This window comes from Esox lucius, chromosome 17 (assembly GCF_011004845.1).
Source record: "Esox lucius isolate fEsoLuc1 chromosome 17, fEsoLuc1.pri, whole genome shotgun sequence".
NCBI lineage: Eukaryota > Metazoa > Chordata > Actinopteri > Esociformes > Esocidae > Esox > Esox lucius.
The window spans coordinates 26,737,727-26,759,858 of NC_047585.1; the positions used below are offsets into that span (position 1 = coordinate 26,737,727).

Sequence of the window (22,132 nt, forward strand, 5' to 3'; positions counted from 1 at the left end):
ATCATGCTCTATTATTCTAGAAGGGTCACTACTGTTGCATCTCTAAATTTATTTGGAATGTAAAAACCATACAAACAAGTTTGCTGTACATTATCTTTATTTGGGAAAGGTTTACAAAATAGGCATCAACCAGAACTGTGTATGTTATTGGCAGTTTATTGAATCAATGAAGTTATGATGCAGAGAAAGAGGAGTTAAGTTGGGGAGGTGGCAAGGGAATCCTTGCACAGCTCCATTGCCATTGTGACAGGCATTGTGGTTTCAAGATCACGCGACTCAGAGTTCTGTAGCTCACGTCGGATCTCTGCAGACATCTGGGAGTGTGTCTGCACCTTGAGCAGCTCCAGCAGAGCTGCCTTCTGTTCAGAGGCCAGGTCAGCTTTATAGCGCTGTGCCAGAGTGAGCAGACTCTGGTGCCAGAGCACAGGAAGAACACGCTTCTCACTGCGGAAGGACAGAAAGTGTCCGACTAAGGCATCCAAAACACGGAAGGGCAGGGCGTATTTCTTGTCCAGTAAGAGTCGCAGGAAAATGCTGTTGGCTCCATTGTACTCCATTTCTGCCAGTTTGAGCATGGCAGCACTGCACAGAGAGAATCAGAGCAATGTGTTTATTATTTCCAGGAGATACGTTGTGCCAAGCCCCATGGTTCAACTAACTTCAATACTGTTCTCTACAATCACATGGATGTTCAATTAAATGATCAGCAACTATCAAGCTGCCACCCTTACAAAATACATCCCATAAACTGGGAAGCTAAGGAAGAGAGAAAAAAACTGAACACACAACTCAGGTAAATATGTCTCTTACCTGGAATGCAGTACAGGGATTGAACACTTTGTGAGTATGCTGCCGATGATGATAGCCTCCCTGAGAGTGCATGTTCCAGATTCACAGAGTGGGATCAGAATGCCTGAGGGATAAAGATATCACATCAAGCAACATATGAACAAAAGGCATTGGTAAATAGCAACAAGTTGTGTCTATATTTTTCTCCCCTTTCAATTTCATGACATTCAAGTCATAATTACGGGCTTGACTTGTAGTAAATCCTGAATGGCTAGGTGAAGTCAAAGATTTTGACTTGTGATCTGCAACTGACATTCCACCAGACTGTGGGAATAGTCTTTAGGGCCTAACTTTATCTAAACTGCAGTACCAAAAGTGTCCTCTGAGTGCAGCAGATAGCTTCCAGAATAGCAGCCTGGGCCCCCGTTCTTTTATCACACTGGTCGCTCAACCAGGAAGTTTGCGGACCTATGTGCTTGGAAGAGAGCATACATCCGGCTAACTATCGAGCTTGCAGGTGCCTGACCTGCCACATGGACTGGCTTGAGCGTGACAAGCCAATGCAACCCTGTTAAACGCCCCTTCCACCCACGTAGACAGTGCTGCACCAATTCGCAGAGCCTTCCAGGAAATATGAGGAGAAGATAATGATTGATCATTGTTATGACTAATGCTCAAGTTATTAGGTTTTATTGGTTAGATGCTTCAACGCCTATCTGACCCCTCCAACCCTAGCTTGGAACTGAATGAACTAAGTAAAATTTGTCATCTGATCAGGTTAGACAATACTGCCACCTAGTGCCCAAAATGTCAAACAAATTGAATACCTGAAAGCAAAACGTGTATCATCTAAATTATTTATCCCAACAATAAATTCTGTTATAATGGGATTATAAACCAAGTTTTCAAATGATCTACCAGATTATTTTTCTATTTAATATATGCTCTTGTTGTGTCTCACCTTTGAACCATGCTCCTGGCTTGAAAAGAGCCTTCTTCAGGGCCATATACAAGTGGAAGTTCAGTTTTTTATATTCTGCAATGTCATCTCGTACCCTTGGCAGTAACACCAAGTTGTAGAATCGTTGGGCCATTCGCTCTTTCAAATTTGATGAGAAGATTCTGTTCAGAAAGGCAAATTACAGTAGGTCATTAATATCCATGTTGCGCTTTTAAATAATTAAAACATTCAAATAGATGTTTGAATAACTATCAGTAAAGAATATATTGGAAAAGTTGTTCTTAGTGGTGTATCTAGCTCTTTATTTCCTCTATGGTTCAACTATGCCATTGAAATTTGTGACAGACACATCTTGAAAAGTTCAGATCACTGGAGGGGTTTTCATTCTTTTCTAAGTGTACAGGTACCCAATGCTCACTCTAGAAGCAGGTGACACAGCAATGACATCTGGGTGTGGGATTTGGAGCTATAGTGCTAAGCAAGTTGCTTAGTCTAGCTAATTTAGCTAGTCCCTTTGGGAAGTATTCAGACTCCCAAAGGGACAAAAATGCATTTTGTTGTAATATGGACTTAATTTATAACTGATTAGATTATACATTTTTGCCATCACTCCACACATAAAACCCAATAATGAAAAAAATAATAATAATAACAACACAAAAATAAATCACTGATGTACAGTATCTCCCAAAAGTGAGTACACCGTCACATTTTTGCAAATATTTGATTATATCTTTTCATGTGACAACACTGAAGAAATTATATTTGGCTACAATGTAAAGTAGTGAGTGTACAGCTTGTATTTAGCTGCCCCCTCAAAATAACACAAGACACAGCCATTAATGTCTAAACCGCTGGCAACAAAAGTGAGTACACCCCTCTTTGCAATACTCATCAAGCCTTTATAGCAGAGTAGTTAGACAGAAGCCACTCCCGAGAAAAAGGCAAATGACAAGATCCCTGAAGGATGAGGAAAAAGATTATCTGGTCTGATGAGACCAAAAATCAAATTATTAGGCCTGAATGCCAAACACTACGTCTGGCAAAAATGAGGTCCAAGATGCAGCTTCAGGCCTCAACCCTAAGCAATAGTCTGTGTGAGGAGACCTGAAAAACCACATTTCGCTGATGTTCCCTACCAAATCTGACACCACTAGAGAAGAAGAATTGAAGAAACTGCCTAAATCCAGGTGTGCAAAGCTGATAGAAGTATAATTAAGAATACTTGAAGCTGTGATCGCTGCCAAAGGCGCTTCTACAAAGTGCCCAAAATGATCTCAATACTTATGTATTAAGATATTTCTGAGTTTTTGTGAATATAGGGTATTGTGTGTAGACTGTTGGCAAACATTATGTAACCAATTATAAATTACATTTCTGACAACAAAATGTGGAGAATTGGAAGGGGTCACTTTCCAGGTTTTTTCCTTCTGGGAGCCATTGTATATGAACAATTTCCCCCGCACACAACTTGCCTGCATGCATTTTTTATTTAAGTATATAAATGAGTGGCCCACAGACTGACATTGGCCAGGAGAACCCTCTTATTTTGTAAACTGACCTTGTTGCCTGGTACATTGCTGCAGCAGTCCAGGTCTCAGGCTCTGTCAAATACAGGACCTGCTCCCAATTTGACAACGCTGGTATGATCTTGAATGCTTTGGGCAGTTTGCCGCTCCGATATTTAGACAGAACCTGAAGAAACAGAAAAATCGAGTAAATAACATCCATTGTCAATTAAATATTTTGACTGATCTGGAAAAGGACGTTGCCAAGCAAAAGGAGCAGGTGCCCGGTTTACCTTGTTAACACCTCTGTATACTTCGATGACTCTGGGGTCCAGCTCAGGCATGGGTCGCCCTGATACCTCTGACATCACTGTCCCCACCTCCGTCTGCTTCTCTGTTATTTTCTCCATGATAATGTCTGCTAGAGTTCGTCTGACAAACAAGAACAGCGGTCAACAGTGAGAAAATCCATACTCGCAAACCTAGAATTATTTTTTGGGGAGAAAGTATTTCACATTTTACGATTGTACTGTACTGATTTTATTCTATGGTAATTGCATCCAGGTGTAATTTATTTACCTAATACCTGACAAAAAAGGGCAAAATTCATATTTTTCTCAAAGTTGACTTACCAAAAGATCTTCCAGGAGGCCAATAAAGTCATTTTTTCTAACAATCCATTATTCAGCTCTGTCCCAGTCTAATTAATTAGCAATGTCCAAATACATGAATGCAAATGGTTCACACCGCTATTCCAAAGCTACATTGCAAGCAGAAAACGACTCCAAAATACTTCAACCTCCATTCAGTAATCGTTGGTAGCATTACATTTTTTTAACTGTACACTGACGAAACAGCCGGCGGGATTGGCTGAATTCAGACAGTGAACTATTTTCTACAGCCACCATACACAGCTTCTGTTCTTTGGCAGTGATGCCATCAAGGTGAGCATGAAGTCTAACCTCAACAAGCTATGTGAAGACAGATTGCTTCACCTAGCTTTTTTAAATTGCAGTTAGTTTACACTTATGTATATTATTGCTATATTTTTGCTTCATATATTACTTAATTCTTACTATGTAGAAGTCGTGAGCCATGTCACAAGAATTTCATTGTGCAGGATGACGCTGTTTTATTCAGTGTATTTGATAAATAAAATCTGAACTGGATTTCCATTGTTTCTAAGTATCAATGTCGACATCTGCCAGCTCCTTTGCCTGCTCGTGGATCTTGAGTTAATTAAATTCTACCCACTCTGCAACTGGGACAACACCTCTGCCTCTCCCGAGTCCTATTGTGGGAGAATCAATGCAGCAACTCCGCCAACGAGACATACCATTTTTGCGAGAAACATTTTAATACAGAGGATCGTGCCCCATGTTCACTTTGAAGAGGACTAAAGGCGAATGCAATTCCATCAAGTTACCCAGCTCAACCCGTGGAGACATTCTTTTCTAAGTGTACAGGTACCCAATGCTCACTCTAGAAGCAGGTGACACAGCAATGACATCACTTTTGTTGCCAGCGGTTTAGACATTAATGGCAGTCTGTTCTGTTATTTTTTAGGGGACAGCAAATTTACACTGTTATACAAGTGTAATTTCTTTGGTGTTGTTACATCAAAAGATATAATCAAATATTTACAATAATATGTGGGGTGTACTCACTTTTGTGAGATACTGTATATGTATTTTCCTTTCTCTCTCAAGCAAATAAGGTTTGACTGTCCAAGGTGAATATCAAAGAAGAAATAAGTAACTTGATTTCTAGCTAGCGACTACTAACTTTCATTTGATGTGTATTTTACACCTACCGAACGAATGCGTGGATTGATGAAATTGTCAACAAAACTGATGGGTACACACAGGAAGTACCTGTTTATTTTTTAAATGAGAATTATATTGGGAAAATGTGTACTTTATTTTGAGGAATACAACATCGTCATGTTCTTTGAGGTATACAAGACCACTTGAACAACACGTCAGGGCATTTTCCACTTGCAGTACAGCTTTGCAATAGGGGTACTTATGTTTTCCACTCACGGATTTGTACGATGCTAATAACGCTAATTACTGACTGAAACAGAGCTGAAAGAAAATGCTAAAAATGACTCTACGTGCCTGAAGGGTAGGAGGACTGTCACAGAAACATGATTTTTGGACGTACTATCCCTTTAATTAACATTTGGTTAGGTGTTTTGGAGGTAGTCTTGTGCCGTACCTCATGGGTGGATTCTTGTTCATAAACGTCTGCATAGCTTTCTCATCCTCTGGGTCCACCACCACTTCTGTCCCACAGCTAGACTCTTCCTCCTCAACTGCCCCGGCTTCACCCAGCGCTGGCCACTCCTCATCAGAGTCTGCATTCTGAGAATCTGGACCTGCAAGGAAATTACACGGAATCCAACATCCATATTTCATCATATTGTTCAACCAGCTTAGAACACAACAACACTCCAGAATAGAGCAAATTACAGCAGGTAGTCTACAAGTTGGTACAGCAACTGATGTTCCCTGAGCTAACAATGTGAATAATCAGTTGATCTGCACTGAGCTGGGCACCAGGGAAACCACTGATGTCTGATCTGTACTGTATTAAAACACTGGTACACCAGTTGCAAACACTGTTTGCAAATGCGTCTGACTAACCCAGAGAATATCACCAGTACCCAGTCGGGTGGTGTATCATTTGTGGGGGGACTTGTTTACTCTTTGCTTATGGTAAACGGACTAATTACTGGGTTAATCCCGGACGATCCCTGATTCTTCAAGGGTGTTTTCCGAGTTGGGATATTCAAAAATGAATGTCCATAACACATGCTAATAATACACGCATGCTTATCAATAACGCCATATTATAATAATTGTATTACAGCTTAGACGATCCTGTTAACAATGGTTGTGGCATCAGTTAACCGCCATGAAAAGGTGGTTCTTGGCAATCATATTCAGTAGCAAACTATAGTAGCTAGTAACACAACCAACTAGTAGAAGCAGAGGCAAATCACCCAATACCTAAAACAGTGGCTGGCGTTTTCTTGACTTCTGGTGCCAAGCCATATTCTGTCTGTAGTTCTTCTTGCTGGATTCGTGCTTGCTCAAGGATCTTTCTTGATAGACGTTCATCCACGTACTCGTCCTCATCTTCTCCCCGTTTATCCCTGGTCTTTACTCGGCTATGTACTCTTACTAAATCCCCTTGAAGAATCTGATCAGCAAGCGCAACCATTCCGCCAGCACTTTTCTCCCCACCTCCACCTTTGGATTTCTTAGCTTTCGGCATCTTAGCTGGTTTATTATATAGATGGACGTTTTAGCAAACGCTGCCTAACTTCAGTAATAAGTATATACCTATCTATTTTAACAATTCATTAAAGTAAGTCTGAGGAGAAAATTAGCAACGTCCTATCAATACACGTGCATGATCATCCAAAGGAAGTGACGTTGAATTGGGACGAAAAATAATAACAGTGATATTTTTTAGAGGGAAGCAAATGTATATATTTGGTTAGTATTAATACATATATTTGGATTGTTTGATTAAAAAAAAAAAATTAACAAACTGAATGCGTTAAAAGGTATTTTACTTGTTATTATTATTATTATTACGGAGAACAACTGACCTCATTTCCTTCTGAAACCGGAACTATATATATTTTTTTAATCACATGGTGTTGGCTGGAAAGTATACAACTGAGCTATTTGTCAAATTCCCGTGAAATGTATTCTTATCTGAATTTTAGCTAACCATGTACCTAACTTCTGTATCTCCTTAACCGTTCTTACTCGCTGCGTAATTGAACTTAATTTGCTACGCCCCTCTTATAAAAGGTGTATACTTTCTAGTCAAAACAATACCGCTCCGTGTCAAATTTCGTGATAAGAGAATAACACACATCTTGAATCAATGGGGGTGACCTGGTGAGATTTTATTGTTTGCTTTTGCTGTTTTCTTCAAACTTACATGCTACTAAATACCAATAATCATTACAAAATTGTATTGCGCAACAATATATTAATCCTCTTTGCACACCTTCTTTGCTTAGTGTGTGTCAGTTGCCTTTGGCAGAGGGAAAGAGTGTGCAGCAGACAATAGACCTTCTGCACAAGAAGTTGGAACAGTTGGGCGCTGTGAAGCAAGGAAGCTTCACTGTGGACTGTGAGACATACCACGCCACAGGAAATGCCAGTGGTAACTGAAGTAGTACTTTAGATCTACATGAAGAAAGATTAACAAAATTGTCTTTCATGTCTCACCTGCTTGTTGTGGAATTTATCTACTTCCTCTCTATCACAGGCCAGCCCACCAAACTTCTGTATGTGATGCATAATTCAGAAACCCCCCTGAGCTGCATAGCTCTGTTTGAAGGGGGTCCCTGCCTCACAGCAGATGGAAACTTTGACGTGCTAATGATTAAACTGAAAAGCCACTTTCAAAATGCCAAAGGGCACAAAGTTGAGAGCCGTGGCTCCCGCTACCGCTACTGTGATTTCCTGATAAAGGTTGGCGCAGTAACAATGAGCTCCAGTGCAAGGGGTATTTCAGTAGAGGTGAGTTGTCTGTGCAGCCAGTGGATGGACGATATACAACCTGTGCTGCATTGTTTCTTAACAGTTTTCCACAATCTAATCTCTGTGTGTTTGTGTAGGTGGAGTACTGTCCATGTGTAGTACCAGGAGACTGCTGGAACCTGATGAAAGAGTTCATGCAAAGCTTCCTGGGCCCCAGCATCCCAGAGCTTCCCTCTGTGTTCTCCAGCAAGCCTGAGGGCCTCTATGCTCCTGTAGACTGTGTTGACACTATGACTCAGTACCTGGAAATGTTCAGCAAAGTGCGCAAACAGCAGGTGCTACCAGGGACCACACGTTGAATTCTCCATTGGGAGCAGGAGAGGTCTGGAGCATTTCTGCTGATGAAGGGGCACCAATAGGACTATGGTACCCAACAACCTAGTTCATTTTGAGTCACACTGATATGTGTAACATACATTTTACTGAACATCAGTACATCTCACTGATTAAAGGCTTTTACAACTACTGCAAGGAATTGCACATGCCAAAAGTTAGATCAAAAGATTGCTGGTTTAAGTCTCTTCAAACTCTTGTCAGAAGATATTCTGTCTCAAATCTGGATTATACTTGTAAGTGTTTGAAGATTTAGATACTACTGTTTTATATTGGCTTTATAGTCAGACTAGTTGGCTATTTGGATACATTTTTCAATAACACTTGTTTTTTTTTATTAATAAACCTATTATTGTAAATATTAACATGTACATTCTCTTCATGATTATCTGTTGATATAGATTAGACTGCGCTAGACTAATTGTAGTTGTATACTGTCGCCTGTGTTTTTGAAAAAAAATCTGTTACTTCCTTGTATTCCTTATTTTAGCTGTTGTGAATGGGTCAAGTCTTTTCTACTTTAATTTAAATTGTGTTCATAATGCATGTCTCCATAAAAAAAAAACCCACAGCTCTTGTTAAAAAAGCATTAGGGTTTACTAACTTTGCGCCAGTTCTAGAGACTACTAGTAGTTACTATCCTCAGACCTTTTTACGACCGAAGTAGCTAATGAATACCACATTATGTACCAATGAGAGCGCTTAACGGATGAGCCATCAGTTCAATCCAATCAGAACGAGTTTATTCCATGACCGAAATAGTTCGGTTGCCTGGTCTGTGACAGCTTTCGCGTGCAGATGATGGCGGTAAATAGAAGCGAAATGCATTTAGTATTTTATACAAATACAGCAAAGAGTTATTTTATGGATAAACTGCATGCATTCTACTTTGCTGTTTTGTCAACATCTAAAAGTTAAAGGTTCACTCTAACATCAGGTATATGGCTACAGTGCAGGTTTTCTCAAAATCTGAGACTTTAATGTGTAGGTAAGCTTGACATCCCGGTGTTTTGTTTGAATATTTACTCAAAGTTGATTTCCGACACATTAGCTTTGCATTGCCGCTTTCTGGATGTTACCCAGTTAGCAGGTAAAACTGCATTGATTTCAACCTCGATATCAACCAGAAGTTGCTGAGCGTTCCTAAGAGTGGGTTTCAGGGCAGTGTCTTTGTTCTGATAGCAAGCCTAGTTAGCTAGCTAGCCAGCCATCAGGGACTCATCAGGCTATTCTCTGGCTTAAATTGAAGAAAGGAAGAACACCGGCACAAGGGACACAGTTATGAGGTGAATGACATTTCATTTTTCTTTATTTATTACAATGTCAACTATTTTACTATCAGAGGGAGGATTATGAGGAAATGCACAGAATAATGGGTTACAAAACTAAGCTAATAATCCGTACTATACTCTGTAGGTAACCTTCATAGCTAACAGGATAGCTAGCTCACGTTACAACAAGTAGCTAGCTACAGAGTCAGTAGCTATACATCTGGATTGGCGTGTAAACGTTAGCTACCTGGACCGCTAGTTAAACATGGCAACACTCACAGTAAGTTGGACGCTGTTAGTTAGGATAGTTTATAAGTTAAGAGAACGATATGCACACACTCTAACCCGCTTATATTGATAACGGCTGGCGCAAGTAGCTAACATATTTTCATTGTGACCGAGTGGCCACGTCGTTATGGCAAAACTGATGACATTTGGCAATACAAGATGGAAAGCTGCTAACCTACGCTAGCTAGCCAGCCTGGCTAACACAGTTTGAATCGAGCCCATTGATTGGTCGCCAACCCAATGAATGCATGTTGGCCAGGCTAACTAGCTAGCTAACTTGCAGACATTTTTTCCTAGCTATGCGGTTTGATTGCTTTGTTTGCAATTCATGGGTAGATTGTTTATCAATTTTCTGTTTAATTTTCTGTTCAACGCTGAACTCAACGGATTAATAATATTTGGCAATGTTTACGCCTGTGTTGAATTCCGCTAAGAAAGTAAGTATAAACACTGGTTCGCCAGTTAAAAACGTGTTTGTTTTGCTACAGTGTCTCTTTACCTATCAGGTTAAACCGTTATGTAAATAACTATATAACCCCCCCCCCCCCCCCATATTTTACTCCTTTTTATTCCCAGTTTATTCAGGATCCTGAACCAGACATGACTGAATCCAGCTCTGAAGGCCCATTTTGCTGATGTTTAAAGAACACTGACTTAAATCAGCACAGTGTTTTTACAGTAAGTAACAGCTTATAAACCCCCCCGCAACACTACATCTCATAATCATATAGAGATTTGTCTGAAATAGAGCAGTTTATTTATATCTCTGTTCCCCTCCTGCAGGATGACCTGCTGCTTGGCACAGGGGCGTGTGTCCTGACGCTGTGGGAGGGCACATGTGCATTTGGAGAGATGGACCGATGTAAGCACGTGGGGCGTCTTCGCCTCGGCCATGACCACTCCACCCTCAACCCACAGAAATGGCGCTGCATGGACTGCTGCACAACGGAGTCCGTGTGGGCCTGCCTCAAGTGTTCACACGTGGCCTGTGGCCGCTTTATGGAGGAGCACTCTCTCAAACACTTCCAGGAGTCGCACCACCCTCTAGCCATGGAGGTGCGGGAGTTGGATGTGTTCTGCTTTGCCTGTGGAGACTATGTGCTCAACGACAATGCTGAGGGAGACCTCAAGCTCCTGCGGGGGGCGCTCTCCACTGTGCGTAGCCCGGGCAGGCGTTCCCTGCGCTCCTCTGCAGGTGGTGATGGCACCCCTTGGGTGGGCGAGGGAGGACCCCAGCCTGCCATGCAGATGGCCCTGTGGCACCGCAGGAAGGTGCTGCTGGCTAAGATGCTACACCGCTGGAGGACACGGCAGCAGGAGGAACAGAGCCAGCGGGAGAGAAAACTCGAGCAGGAGAAAGAGGTCCGACGCCAGAAGAAGGAAGTGAAGAGGAGGCTCATGGGAGAGCTGGCCAACGTGCCACCCAGGAAAAGTGCCAGGCTTCTTACCCAGGCACCCCGTTCGACCATCACACTCATCCCTTTGAAGTTCCGTGACCCTCCGGAGCGTCTGCCTACACCTAAAAAGCCCTCTCTTCTATCCCTGAAGCCACCCAGCAATGGCAGAACTGGTAAACTGCGAGTGCGGAGGTACTACACCTCCCATAAGACGACCCGCAAAAGGCTGGCCCCGGGGGTCACGGGGCTCCGCAACCTAGGAAACACATGCTACATGAACTCTATCTTGCAAGTGCTGAGCCACTTGCAGAAATTCAGGGAGTGCTTCCTCACATTGGACATGTGTGAAACTGAGGAGCTGCTGGCCAAGACTAACCAGGGTGTAGTTGGGGGGGATGGTGCAGCTACACCTGTCTGCCCTTTGGGACGTGGCCTTGGGAAGGCAGGTGGTGGATGTCCTCCTGCAGGCAGCAAGCAGGGCTCACCCCCCTGCCTAAACGCAGCGGAGTTGGTTCAGCCCAAGGAGCCGCGTTCCTCAACCCGCCAGCAGATGTCACTGTGCCATGAACTGCACACTCTTTTCAGGGTCATGTGGTCGGGCCGCTGGTCGCTGGTGTCGCCTTTCGCCATGCTGCACTCTGTGTGGAACCTGATTCCGGCGTTTCGTGGCTACGACCAGCAAGACGCCCAGGAGTTCCTCTGTGAGCTGCTAGACAAGGTGCAGCAGGAGCTGGAGTCAGAGGGCACCAAGCGAAGGATTGTCATCCCCATCACCCAGAGGAAGCTCTCCAAGCAGGTGCTCAAGGTCCTCAACACCATCTTTCACGGGCAGCTTCTCAGCCAGGTATGGGTCTCCATTCCAGTGGCGTTAGTTCATCACACATTCATTTAGGGTCTGACCTTTAACACAATCATGGCTTAATATATTTGCAGTGAAGTCACACTAGGGCTGATATTATTTGGCTTATTGTGTTTTTATTGTTTTATTTAATACCATTGAATAGGCTACCTAATGAAAGTATTGAGTCAGTGTTCTCGTTCAGAACACAGAAGTTTCATGTCTTTACAGGTCATCAGTATTGGTCAATCACTGCATAATCACAGAATAGGTCTGTAAAAATTATTGCACTTAAAAAAATAAACAACCCATTACCGCAGTTCAATATAAGGGTTAGTAATTTCAACCAATCACTGCACATGTACAGTGAGAGGATTTCCCTTTTGATCCCCTGCTGATTGTGTAAGTTTCCCACTGACAAAGAAAGGATCATTTTTGTGGTAGGTTTAGTTGAACCGTGAGAGACAGGATAACAACAAAGAAATCCAGAAAAACGCATGTTAAAAATTTTATAAATTGATTTGCATTTTAATGAGAGAAATAAGTATTTCATCCCCTCTCAATCAGAAAGATTTCTGGCTCCCAGGTGTCTTCCATACAGGTAACGGGCTGTATAAGAGCACACTCAGGGAGTGCTCCTAATCTCAGCTTGTTACCTGTATAAAAGACACCTGTCCACAGAAGAAATCAATCAGATTCCAAACTCTCCGCCATGGCCAAGACCAAAGAGCTGTCTAATGATGCCAGGGACAAGATTGTATACCTACACAAGGCTGTAATGAGCTAAAAGACCATCGCCAAGCAGCTTGGTGAGAAGCTTGGACGACCTTGTGGGCGTCCTGCATCGCCCACAAGGTCCCCCTGCTCAAGAAATCACATGTACAGGCCCGTCTGAAGTTTGCCAATGAACATCTGAATGATTCAGAGGAGAACTGGGTGAGTGTGTTGTGGTCAGATGAGACCAAAATCCAGCTCTTTGGCATCAACTCAACTCGCGGTGTTTGGGGGAGGAGGAATGCTGCCTCTGACCCCAAGAACACCATCCCCACCGTCAAACATGGTGGTGAAAACAATGTGCTTTGGGCGTGTTTTTCTGCTAAGGGGACAGGACAACTGAATCAAAGGGACGATGGACGGGGCCATGTACTGTCAAATCTTGGGTGAGAACCTCCTTCCCTCAGCTAGGGCATTGAAAATGGGTTGTGGATGGGTATTCCAGCATGACAATTACCCAAAACACATGGCCAAGGCGGCCAAGGGAACAAAGGAGTGGCTCAAGAAGAAGCACATTAAGGTCCTGGAGTGGCCTAGCCAGTCTCCAGACCTTAAACCCATAGAAAGTCTGTGGAGGGACCTGAAGGTTAATGACTTGGAGAAGATCTGCAAAGAGAAGTGGGACATAATCCCTCCTGAGATGTGTGAACCTGGTGGCCGACTACAAGAAACGTCTGACCTCTGTGATTCCCAACAAGGGTTTTGCCACCAAGTACTAAGTCATGTTTTGCAGAGGGGTCGAATACTTATTTCACTCATTAAAATGCAAATCAATTTATAACATTTTGAACGTGTTTTTCTGGGTTTTGTTGTTGTTATTCTGTCTCTTACTGATCAAATAAACCTACCATTAAAATTATAGACTGATCATTTCTTTGTCAGTGGGCAAACATACAAAATTATCACCTCTATAACATTGTTAAATCAACCCACACACCAACAAACATCTCCCATTGTCAGCACATTGCATGACAAATTGACCTAAATAATTGTAGCCTATAATGCAAATCATACCTGCTCCAGCAAAACAAAATCCCTGCAGAATCCAGAGTGATGTCTGCCAGAACAATAATACCGTATACTCACAATATACTCTATTGAAAATTGCAATACGTTTTTATGGTTTCAGAGAAGATCAATCCTAATCGTCTTATAGAGCCATTGATTATCGAGGACAACCCAAAATTAGCCTGTTAATCTGTGAGATTATAGAATAGAAATTATCTCCATCAGTTGACTGACTGATTTTACTGTACCTGAGCTTTTCAGAGCTACGCATTTATTTTTACAATGCCTTTTTTTCCTTGTCTATTAAGTCCAAAAGAGCAGTACTGGTCTCCAGTACCATGGTTAACCAATGTCTGGGTTTTCCAGTTCAACCCTTGTCAAGTGTTTTGCTTGGTTTTTCCCCTGTATTCGTCTAGGTGACGTGTCTGTCCTGTCAGCACAAGTCAAACACAGTGGAGCCATTCTGGGACCTGTCCCTGGAGTTTCCTGAGCGCTACCACAGCATGGAGAAGGGGTCTGCAGCATCTCTGGCCTACCAGCGCAGCTGCTCGCTTACGGAGATGCTGGCCAAGTTCACAGAGACCGAGGCCCTGGAGGGCAGCATCTATGCCTGCAACCACTGCAACAGTTAGTACTTGGACAGGGATACATCGACATTTGTGATGGGTTGTTCGTGGACTAACAGCATTTTTGAATGACTCCTTCTGGTGAAAGTTGGGAACCCGAATTGCATTGTTGATCACAGCTGTTCATTTGGCTCTGTGCTTTCCTTTAGTTTCTGCTTAGTGTTTGTTTTGTGTATAAAACTTATATATTTGTATGGGTTTCAAAATTATTCATAAAGTTAGCCTTGGCTAATTGAGAATACAAAACCTTTAGCTAACTATGCATTTTATGCCTTGACATTATTTGCTAAAAAACAGGCATACCTGTTTGCTGCTTAAGCGTGTGTTTTTCATTTTAACATGTCATGCTCTAACACAATTCAAACCTTCTTTTTTGCCTTTCCATTGGATGATTTGCAGTTTTATTCCTCTGGGGTTGTTTTTAGGATTATTAATCAGAGAGCCATTCTGGAGCCTAACAACCCGGCTCTTTCAGGTTAACCGAGCCAAAAGAACTGTCTCATCAAACTAAACCCCCATCACAAATCTGAATCTGTTTTTGTAATGGATACATTATTTTGTACTGTGTTCAATAATGTTTTTCAAATATTCAACAAGAACAGTGTTGTTGTTTTTTGGAGATGTTGTGTTCCTGTACCTGGATATTGTTATAAAAATCTGTTTTGTATTTCTTAAGGTTTTTGATCCTTGTGGTTCTATCCTATGAAACCATGACACTCAAATGTTACAAATCTTTGTGTGTCTGTTTTATATTTGCCAGGGAAGAAACGGAAGACGTCCCACAAGCCTCTGATCCTATCAGAGGCATGTAAGCAGCTGCTGATCTACCGCTTACCTCAGGTTCTACGGCTGCACCTCAAACGCTTCAGGTTAGTCTTTCATCTTTAGTCCATTCTTGTCATCCCCAACACATTGAATTAGCAGGAAGTGTTTATGCATGCGCACAGTATTTTTCTACTGTGTTTTGCTGTGAAAGCCAAATACCAGGTTTTTCTCTGTGTTTCAAGTTCCTGTGGCAAAGTGTCAGTTTCTTGTAACAAGGTTTTTCGTTTAAATGTCCTGGTTCTGGGTACACTTCATATTTTAGTTGACTTTAAAGGGATAGGTCATCAATAATCATAGTTCGATGACAATCCCCTTCCTCCAAGTTGGTCCTTCAGGCACAAACGATCCATAATTCTGCTCTGTCTCAGTCAGTAATGTTATTAGCATTGTACAAATTCATTAATGGAAACCGTACGTAGCTTTATCGCAAAGCTGCATTACAAGCTGAAAACGACTCTAAAACACTCCAAACTAAGACAGGTTGTTGTTTACTTCAAATTCCTCAAATAAAGTTTTGATTTTCACAATATAATTTCAAATAAACGGGTAGTTCCTGTGTTTTAGGTCAGTTTCTTTCACAATTGTATCAATTCACACATTTGTTCGAAAGAGTTAGTGTATACAACAGTAAACAAAAGTTAGTATTTGCTAGTTAGAAGGCAAGTTACCTATTTCATCTTTGATAATATCCGGCTGCAATGTGTACTTGGTGTATTATAACATTGCAATTGAAAGTATTACTTACAATCTGTCTTGTCTCCATGGGTTTAACTGGGTAACTTGTTGGAATTGCATTTGCCTTTAGTCTTCTTATACGATCCTCCTCCATAATTCTCTAATTAAAATGTTTCTCGCAAAAAATAAAATGTTTCTCCCACAATATGACTCGGGAGAGGCAGAGGTATTGTCACAATTGCAGAGCGGGTAGAATTTAATTAACTCGAGCCACAAGCAGGCAAACGATCAGGCAGAAGTCGACATCGCACAAGGGAAATCCAAAAGTTCATTGAGCAAACGCACCGAATAACAAAGCGTCATCCTGCACATTGAAATTCTTGTGACATGGCACATGGCACCTCTACATAGTAAGAATTAAGAAATATATATATATATATATAATGCAAAAAAAGCAATAATATACTTGAGTGGAAACTAGCAGCAATTTTAAAAAGCTTGGTGAAGCAACCTATCTTCACATAGTTTGTAGAGGTTGATGTTCATGCTCACCTTGATGGCATCACTGCAAAAGAACAGAAGCTGTGTATGGTGGCTGTAGAAAATAGTTCACAGTTTGAATTCAGCCAATCCCGCCGGCTGTTTCGTCAGTGTAAGTTTAAAAAAAAGAATAATGCTACCGCAATGATTACTGAATGGAGTTTGAAGTATTTTGGAGTCGTTTTCTGCTTGCAATGTAGCTTTGCAATAGTGGTATGAACTGTTTCCATTCATGAATTTGGACGATGCTAATTACAGACTGGGACAGAGCTGAATACAGGATTGTTTGAAAAAAATGACACTGGGCCTTCTGGAACATCTGTTGGTAAGTGAAATTTCATAAAAACATGAATTATGGACGAACTATCCCTTTAACTAGGGCCTTTGACATTGAATTTACATCATAATGTTAAAAACGATTGTTTATTGTAGTAACTTGATTATTGCCAGGAGTCTGTTAATGCACATCCTTGCAGTGTAGTGCACAAATAGCAAGGAATCATGCCAAATAGCTTATTCATTATTTGGTTCAATATATTTGTGACTGGCAACAACTTAGATTACCAGACATTACATTTTTTCTTGAACACAAGGCTCCAGTGTCTCCCAACCTTTTTATTCGTTTAGAATCTTTTGCCTGCGAGTAGCCTATATATATACAACCTGTAACCTTGTTAATAAGTTCTTAACCAATGTATGATTTAAATGTATTATTTGAATCATTTTCGTTGCGTTATTCTCGCCAGTTGCGCCATGTGGACACATAATCCAATTATGAACAAAAAAGATCACACCATCTGTATCCACAATGTTTGTACAATATTCAACAATAAGAGGCTTGTTTGTCTCAAAACAAAATTAATAAAAATGAATAAAGATTATCAGTGTAACCTTTTAAAGGATAAAATGACCATGTCATCCATATCCTTAAGAGAAATACCTAAACAGAAAATTATTTTTCTCGGCCTGTGATCTGATGGCATGCTGTATCGGCTCAAAGACTGATATTTGTATCTCTAATAATAGAGATGAGTTATCACAGATTAAGGTAAGGATTAACTGAAACACTCAAGTTTAGTATTTGCTCACACACCTTTGCATGCAGTTACCCCTTGAAGTCTGGACACATTTTGCATACTTAGATTTTGTCAGTTTCTCCCAGTAGGCCTCTTTCATCTTTTCTAGCTCTGTCAGATTGGATGGGAACCACCAGTGCTTCAGGTCTCCTCACAGATTTTGGTTGGGCCACTCAAGGGCATTCACTAACTTGTCCCAAAGCCACTCTAGCATTGTCTTGCCGATGAGATTCGGGTCATGTTGAAAGATTAATCTTCACCCGGGTCTGAGATCCTGTGTACTCTGTATTGGGTTCTTCAAGGACCTCTTCACAGCATTGCTACCATAGGGGTGGTATTAGCTAGGTGATGAGGGGGACCTTGGATTTGCCAAACGTAGAATTTGGCATTTAGACTAATGGTTTGACTTTGGCCTCATCAGACGACAGAATGGTTTTCCTCAGTCCTGCAGGCAGCCAAATGCTTTTTCGGAGTGGTTCCTATCGGGCCACTCTCATAAAGGCCTGATTGAAGCGCTACTGAGATGGTTGTCCTTCTGACAGGTTATCCCATCTCTGCTGAGAACTGAAGCTCTGTTAGTGGTCATTGGGTCCTTGGCCAATAACCTGTACATTGTTACTTATTTTGTACAGTTCTAGGAGGAGTCTTTGTGTTTTGAACTGTTTCCATTTCACAATGGAGGAACCTTCTGTGTTCCTGGGAACTTTTAATGCTTTAGCCATTTTTATTTTTTATAGACTCCCCCCGGTCTTTGCCTCAACGCAACTCTACCTCAGATGTCTACCTGGATTTCATGGCTTATTTTTTGCTCTGACATACACTATGACCTTTATATAGACAGGTATGTGTATTTTAAAATCACGTCCAATTAATTGAATTTGCCACAGGTGGAATCCAAGTTCTAGGGACATCTGAAGGTTGATCAAAGCATACAGGATGCAACTGAGCTCCATTTGGCGTATCATGTCAAATCATGAATACTTGTGTACGATAGATATTCTCAGCTTTTCATTTAAAATAGAGCACATGTTGCCCATGCTGCTCTGTCGGCAAAGCACGATTGTCTGTTGGTGGATTCAAGCTTCAACCGGACGCCATTAGAGTATGCAAAGAGACTCAGTGACATTTGAGATCTTGGGAAAGTTCAGTACAAGGCAGGCCTTGACATTTGAAATAAATTGCACATATTTGATGGCTAGTACTGAGTTACAATAGCCCAAACAGGCGAGAGAACCTTGATTTGTCCTGAGCCGTTTCCTGTGTAACGTAAGATTTTAATTTCAGTGTTGTAGAGCATGAATCTGCAGGATTGAGCCACTGACTTGGTGTTTGAGAACAACAGGGTGTTGTCCACGGTAACACCCTGGAGTGTTTATCTGTGATGGATAGGTCTTAATGAGGAAAAGCCTTTCCTGCAGTAAAAGCAACTCTGTCCTGTAGAGTTTGCGCTTAGACATCCAGTCAGAGATGCCAGCCAGGCACGTCGTGATGTTTCCACCTAGGTGTCAGAAGGGAGAAAAATAGTTGTCATTCGCATAGCCGTGATAGGAGAGACCATGTGAGGATAGGACAAGCATGTGACTTGTTGTGTAGACGTGAGGGCCTTGGCCTGGCGCTGGGGAATACCAGTAGTGAGAGACTGGAGCCGACACCAATCTTCTCCACCTGGTAAGAGTGGCCTGCCTTTTAGGATGCAATCCAACCTTGCATGCAATATGTCCAGTGTATCTGCTGGCAGAAACGTCCTGGTATAGTTAAAAGAGTAATAAGAAGCAGAATGTTTTGGTGTATCAGAGAACACGTTATGATCTTTTACTATCCCACATCTGCAAGGCCATCTTTATTTTTTTTATAATTATTAAAATGTTTTGAATAATTTTATTTAACCAGTAAAGTTGGTTTACCTTTGGCAACATTAATTCTCACCCCACTGTGTTTGTTAGCAAAATGTTATTTGTTAGCTTGGGGATGTCTTTAGCTGGTATACTTTTATTAATTGGGCAGGGGATGTCTAGTTGGTATACACTTCGTTGGCCAGGGGAAGGTTTTTATTTGTTGGCCTGGTAATAAATATATATATTTTTTGCCTGGGGATGTTTTGTAACTGGGATAAGCAAAAGATTGCCAATCCCTGTTCTGTGACAGATGGTCGGGCCGGAACCACAGGGAGAAGATCGGCGTCCATGTGGCCTTTGACCAGGTTTTGAACATACAGCCCTACTGCTGCACAGACTCTGGCCAGCCAGTCCACAGAGAAGGCTACACCTATGACCTGTCTGCTGTGGTCATGCACCACGGGAAAGGCTTTGGCTCAGGGCACTACACTGCATACTGCTACAACACCGAGGGTGGTGAGTAGGACCGGGATGGACAACTAGCTGTGCTAAAAATAGCTTCCCTAGGTAGAACTTAAATGGTGCTGTTTAGGCTGAATTGTCTTGTTTGTGCTAATCTCAAAATGAATATTTTCAAACCAATGAGTTGGAAGATAAGACAGTTGTGTGGTGCAGCTGATACACAACAGCGTGCTGTGAGATTACTTGAGTCGCCCTTTGCCAAGGTGTAACCAGCCCCTTGTGTTTCCAGGTTTCTGGGTCCACTGTAATGACTCTGAGATGAACGTGTGCAGCGTGGAGGAGGTGTGCAACACTCAGGCCTACATTTTGTTCTATACTCAGAGGTCTGCTTAGGCCCCCCTCTCCTACATGTCCACCCTACACCAGGACTTATACTACCTGACTTTCAGGACTCACCCGCCAGGCCCGACAGCCAAGGCCTGACCTGGGGGACAGAGACATCACGGTCCTTTACCTATTTGTCAGTCAGGGCTTGTTACCTTGGTTTGTACCCGGTTTACACCTTAATGTGTGTTCAGGCTCGAAACAGATCAGCCCTCCTCATTGAGTCTGGTAACACCCGTGTAAAAGCTACTGAACGTTGTACCACAAGGAAAGGCAATGTTGTTCCTGGAATGTTGCGGTGTCCGCAAAGGTTTTTTCTCTATCCATCCTTAAGGCCAGCTTTTGATAATGATGATGAATTGCGTATGTGGTTAGTTATATATATTTCACCAGGTGTCAATACATTGCATTGTATAGAACTTGCCTTACTTTATGTTTATTATCTCCTTCCTGGGATAATGAACAGCAGCCATTTGGAGTCTAATGGGAATATTTCCGTCGGCCAAACTGAGTTTCCCCTTTGTGGCTCAGGATCAGGTGCTTCAGGGCCTGGGTGGAGTAAGAGCCTGCATATACTGTCGGACAATCCAGAACCAATGTTGCCTAGCCTACCTCTGTTCTGTCAGTCAAGGGCATTTCAGGCTCCAAACCAGTTTCACTGTCATCTATATCTCACTCTGACCTCCATCATTCTGATATGTGCTGTTGTGGAAATCTCAGGCTTGAAGGCCTTGATCTGGGCAAACGGAAGGAACAGGGATATATTGTGGGTACGGTTTCCTTTACCTTGAATATAGGTAAGGGGTTGTGTGGCAGGCAGTCACGTCAAACACTGATGGAGACTATTGAGCTAACTGGCGTCACACTGCACCTTTGTGGAGGAGTGGTTTAGGTAAGTGATCTTGTGATCGATGGGCTCCTTCTGATCTTCTATTGACTTCTGTATCCTGTGGCAGCTCTCTTCTCCTTCTACTCTTAATTGTAGAAGCTTGTCGGGCTTTTCTTGAAGTCCGATGTACTGTACATGTTCATGGATGGGATGAACAAAGGACTAAAGGATTAGAAATGTTGTTCAGACTTGTTTGGGCTACGAGGGGTACCAAATTCACTGGAGTGGAGCACCTGCAAGCAATATACACGAGACATCATGAAATCAAGATAAAATCAGGAATTCTTCAGCTTTGTAATACAATGTTGTTTTTTTCTACTCTGCTCTTTCTATTTGGGGTCTTAATAGTTTGCCAGGTAATCAAGATATTGTACTGCCTGTCTTGATAGGAATCAAATGCAAAATTCATTTGTAGACTGTAAAAGTTGGAACAATCTAATGACGATGAATGTCTTACATTTTGAGCTCAGTTTTGGCTTTTCCATCAGCCTCATGATCTCAAGTTCAGTTCTGTATTGTAAAAGCACCTGTCATTAATGTAATGTTCATATGGGGTTTGCCTGACAATAATGATTAAAAAAACTAGAAAATATGATACTGTGTTGCTTTCATATACACTGAACTCAGTGTTATACAGTGAAACATTTGTCTCAGCTTTTTATTCCAGCAATTTATAATCAAATAATACAATAGCAATTTGGTAAAGGGGAATTAGTTTTATCCATACTGGATCAACTATTGAGAAATGTTTGCCTGTTTCGTACAATACCCCATTTGAATGTACCCGAAGTGTTTGGACAACTGGCTTCAGAGCTTTTTCTTATTAGGCGGGTGTGTAGTTACGTTTAGTGCATGTGTAAGACCTACGGTCTGCTTAGTCTTGATTATTGACCTTAAGGGACAGTTTTGCAGACACACAAAGCCAGATCCTGTACTAAACAGTTCAAGGTTTAAAGGTGAGCTTTATTTATTTTTTTGTCTGAGAAAAAGAAAGCAAGCACTGGTCAAATGACCTAGTAGACCAAGGAAGGCCTTTACAGTGGATGACCAAATAATGCTCACCGTAACAAAATCTGGAGGAC

General features: G+C 41.8%; 3 protein-coding genes across 4 annotated transcripts; 2 read left to right on the top strand and 1 right to left on the bottom strand.

Moving 5' to 3' along the window:
* Window positions 1–140: 140 nt before the first annotated feature.
* bysl (bystin-like) lies at window positions 141–6,690 on the bottom strand. Its single transcript, XM_010881484.2, has 7 exons — window positions 6,273–6,690; window positions 5,479–5,638; window positions 3,552–3,690; window positions 3,312–3,445; window positions 1,751–1,911; window positions 811–913; window positions 141–582 (listed from the first exon to the last, which is right to left on the bottom strand). Exons 1-7 carry the CDS (start codon window positions 6,538–6,540, stop codon window positions 195–197), a joined length of 1,353 nt encoding a protein of 450 aa, XP_010879786.1. The 5' UTR covers window positions 6,541–6,690; the 3' UTR covers window positions 141–194.
* Window positions 6,691–6,893: 203 nt separating this feature from the next.
* On the top strand, window positions 6,894–8,527 carry med20 (mediator complex subunit 20). Its single transcript, XM_010881485.3, has 4 exons — window positions 6,894–7,178; window positions 7,304–7,449; window positions 7,555–7,808; window positions 7,907–8,527. The coding sequence occupies exons 1-4, from the start codon at window positions 7,165–7,167 to the stop codon at window positions 8,126–8,128; spliced, it is 636 nt and encodes a 211-aa protein (XP_010879787.1). The 5' UTR covers window positions 6,894–7,164; the 3' UTR covers window positions 8,129–8,527.
* Window positions 8,528–8,595: 68 nt separating this feature from the next.
* usp49 (ubiquitin specific peptidase 49) lies at window positions 8,596–21,645 on the top strand. 2 transcript variants are annotated; one of them, XM_010881486.3, is made up of 7 exons: window positions 8,596–9,448; window positions 10,298–10,399; window positions 10,505–11,962; window positions 14,155–14,365; window positions 15,125–15,233; window positions 19,626–19,831; window positions 20,067–21,645. In XM_010881486.3, exons 3-7 carry the CDS (start codon window positions 10,574–10,576, stop codon window positions 20,168–20,170), a joined length of 2,019 nt encoding a protein of 672 aa, XP_010879788.1. In that variant the 5' UTR covers window positions 8,596–9,448; window positions 10,298–10,399; window positions 10,505–10,573; the 3' UTR covers window positions 20,171–21,645. The 2 variants fall into 2 exon arrangements, with proteins under 2 accessions (XP_010879788.1, XP_010879789.1); XM_010881487.3 differs by lacking the exon at window positions 8,596–9,448 and adding an exon at window positions 9,979–10,158.
* The last annotated feature ends 487 nt before the right edge of the window (window positions 21,646–22,132 follow it).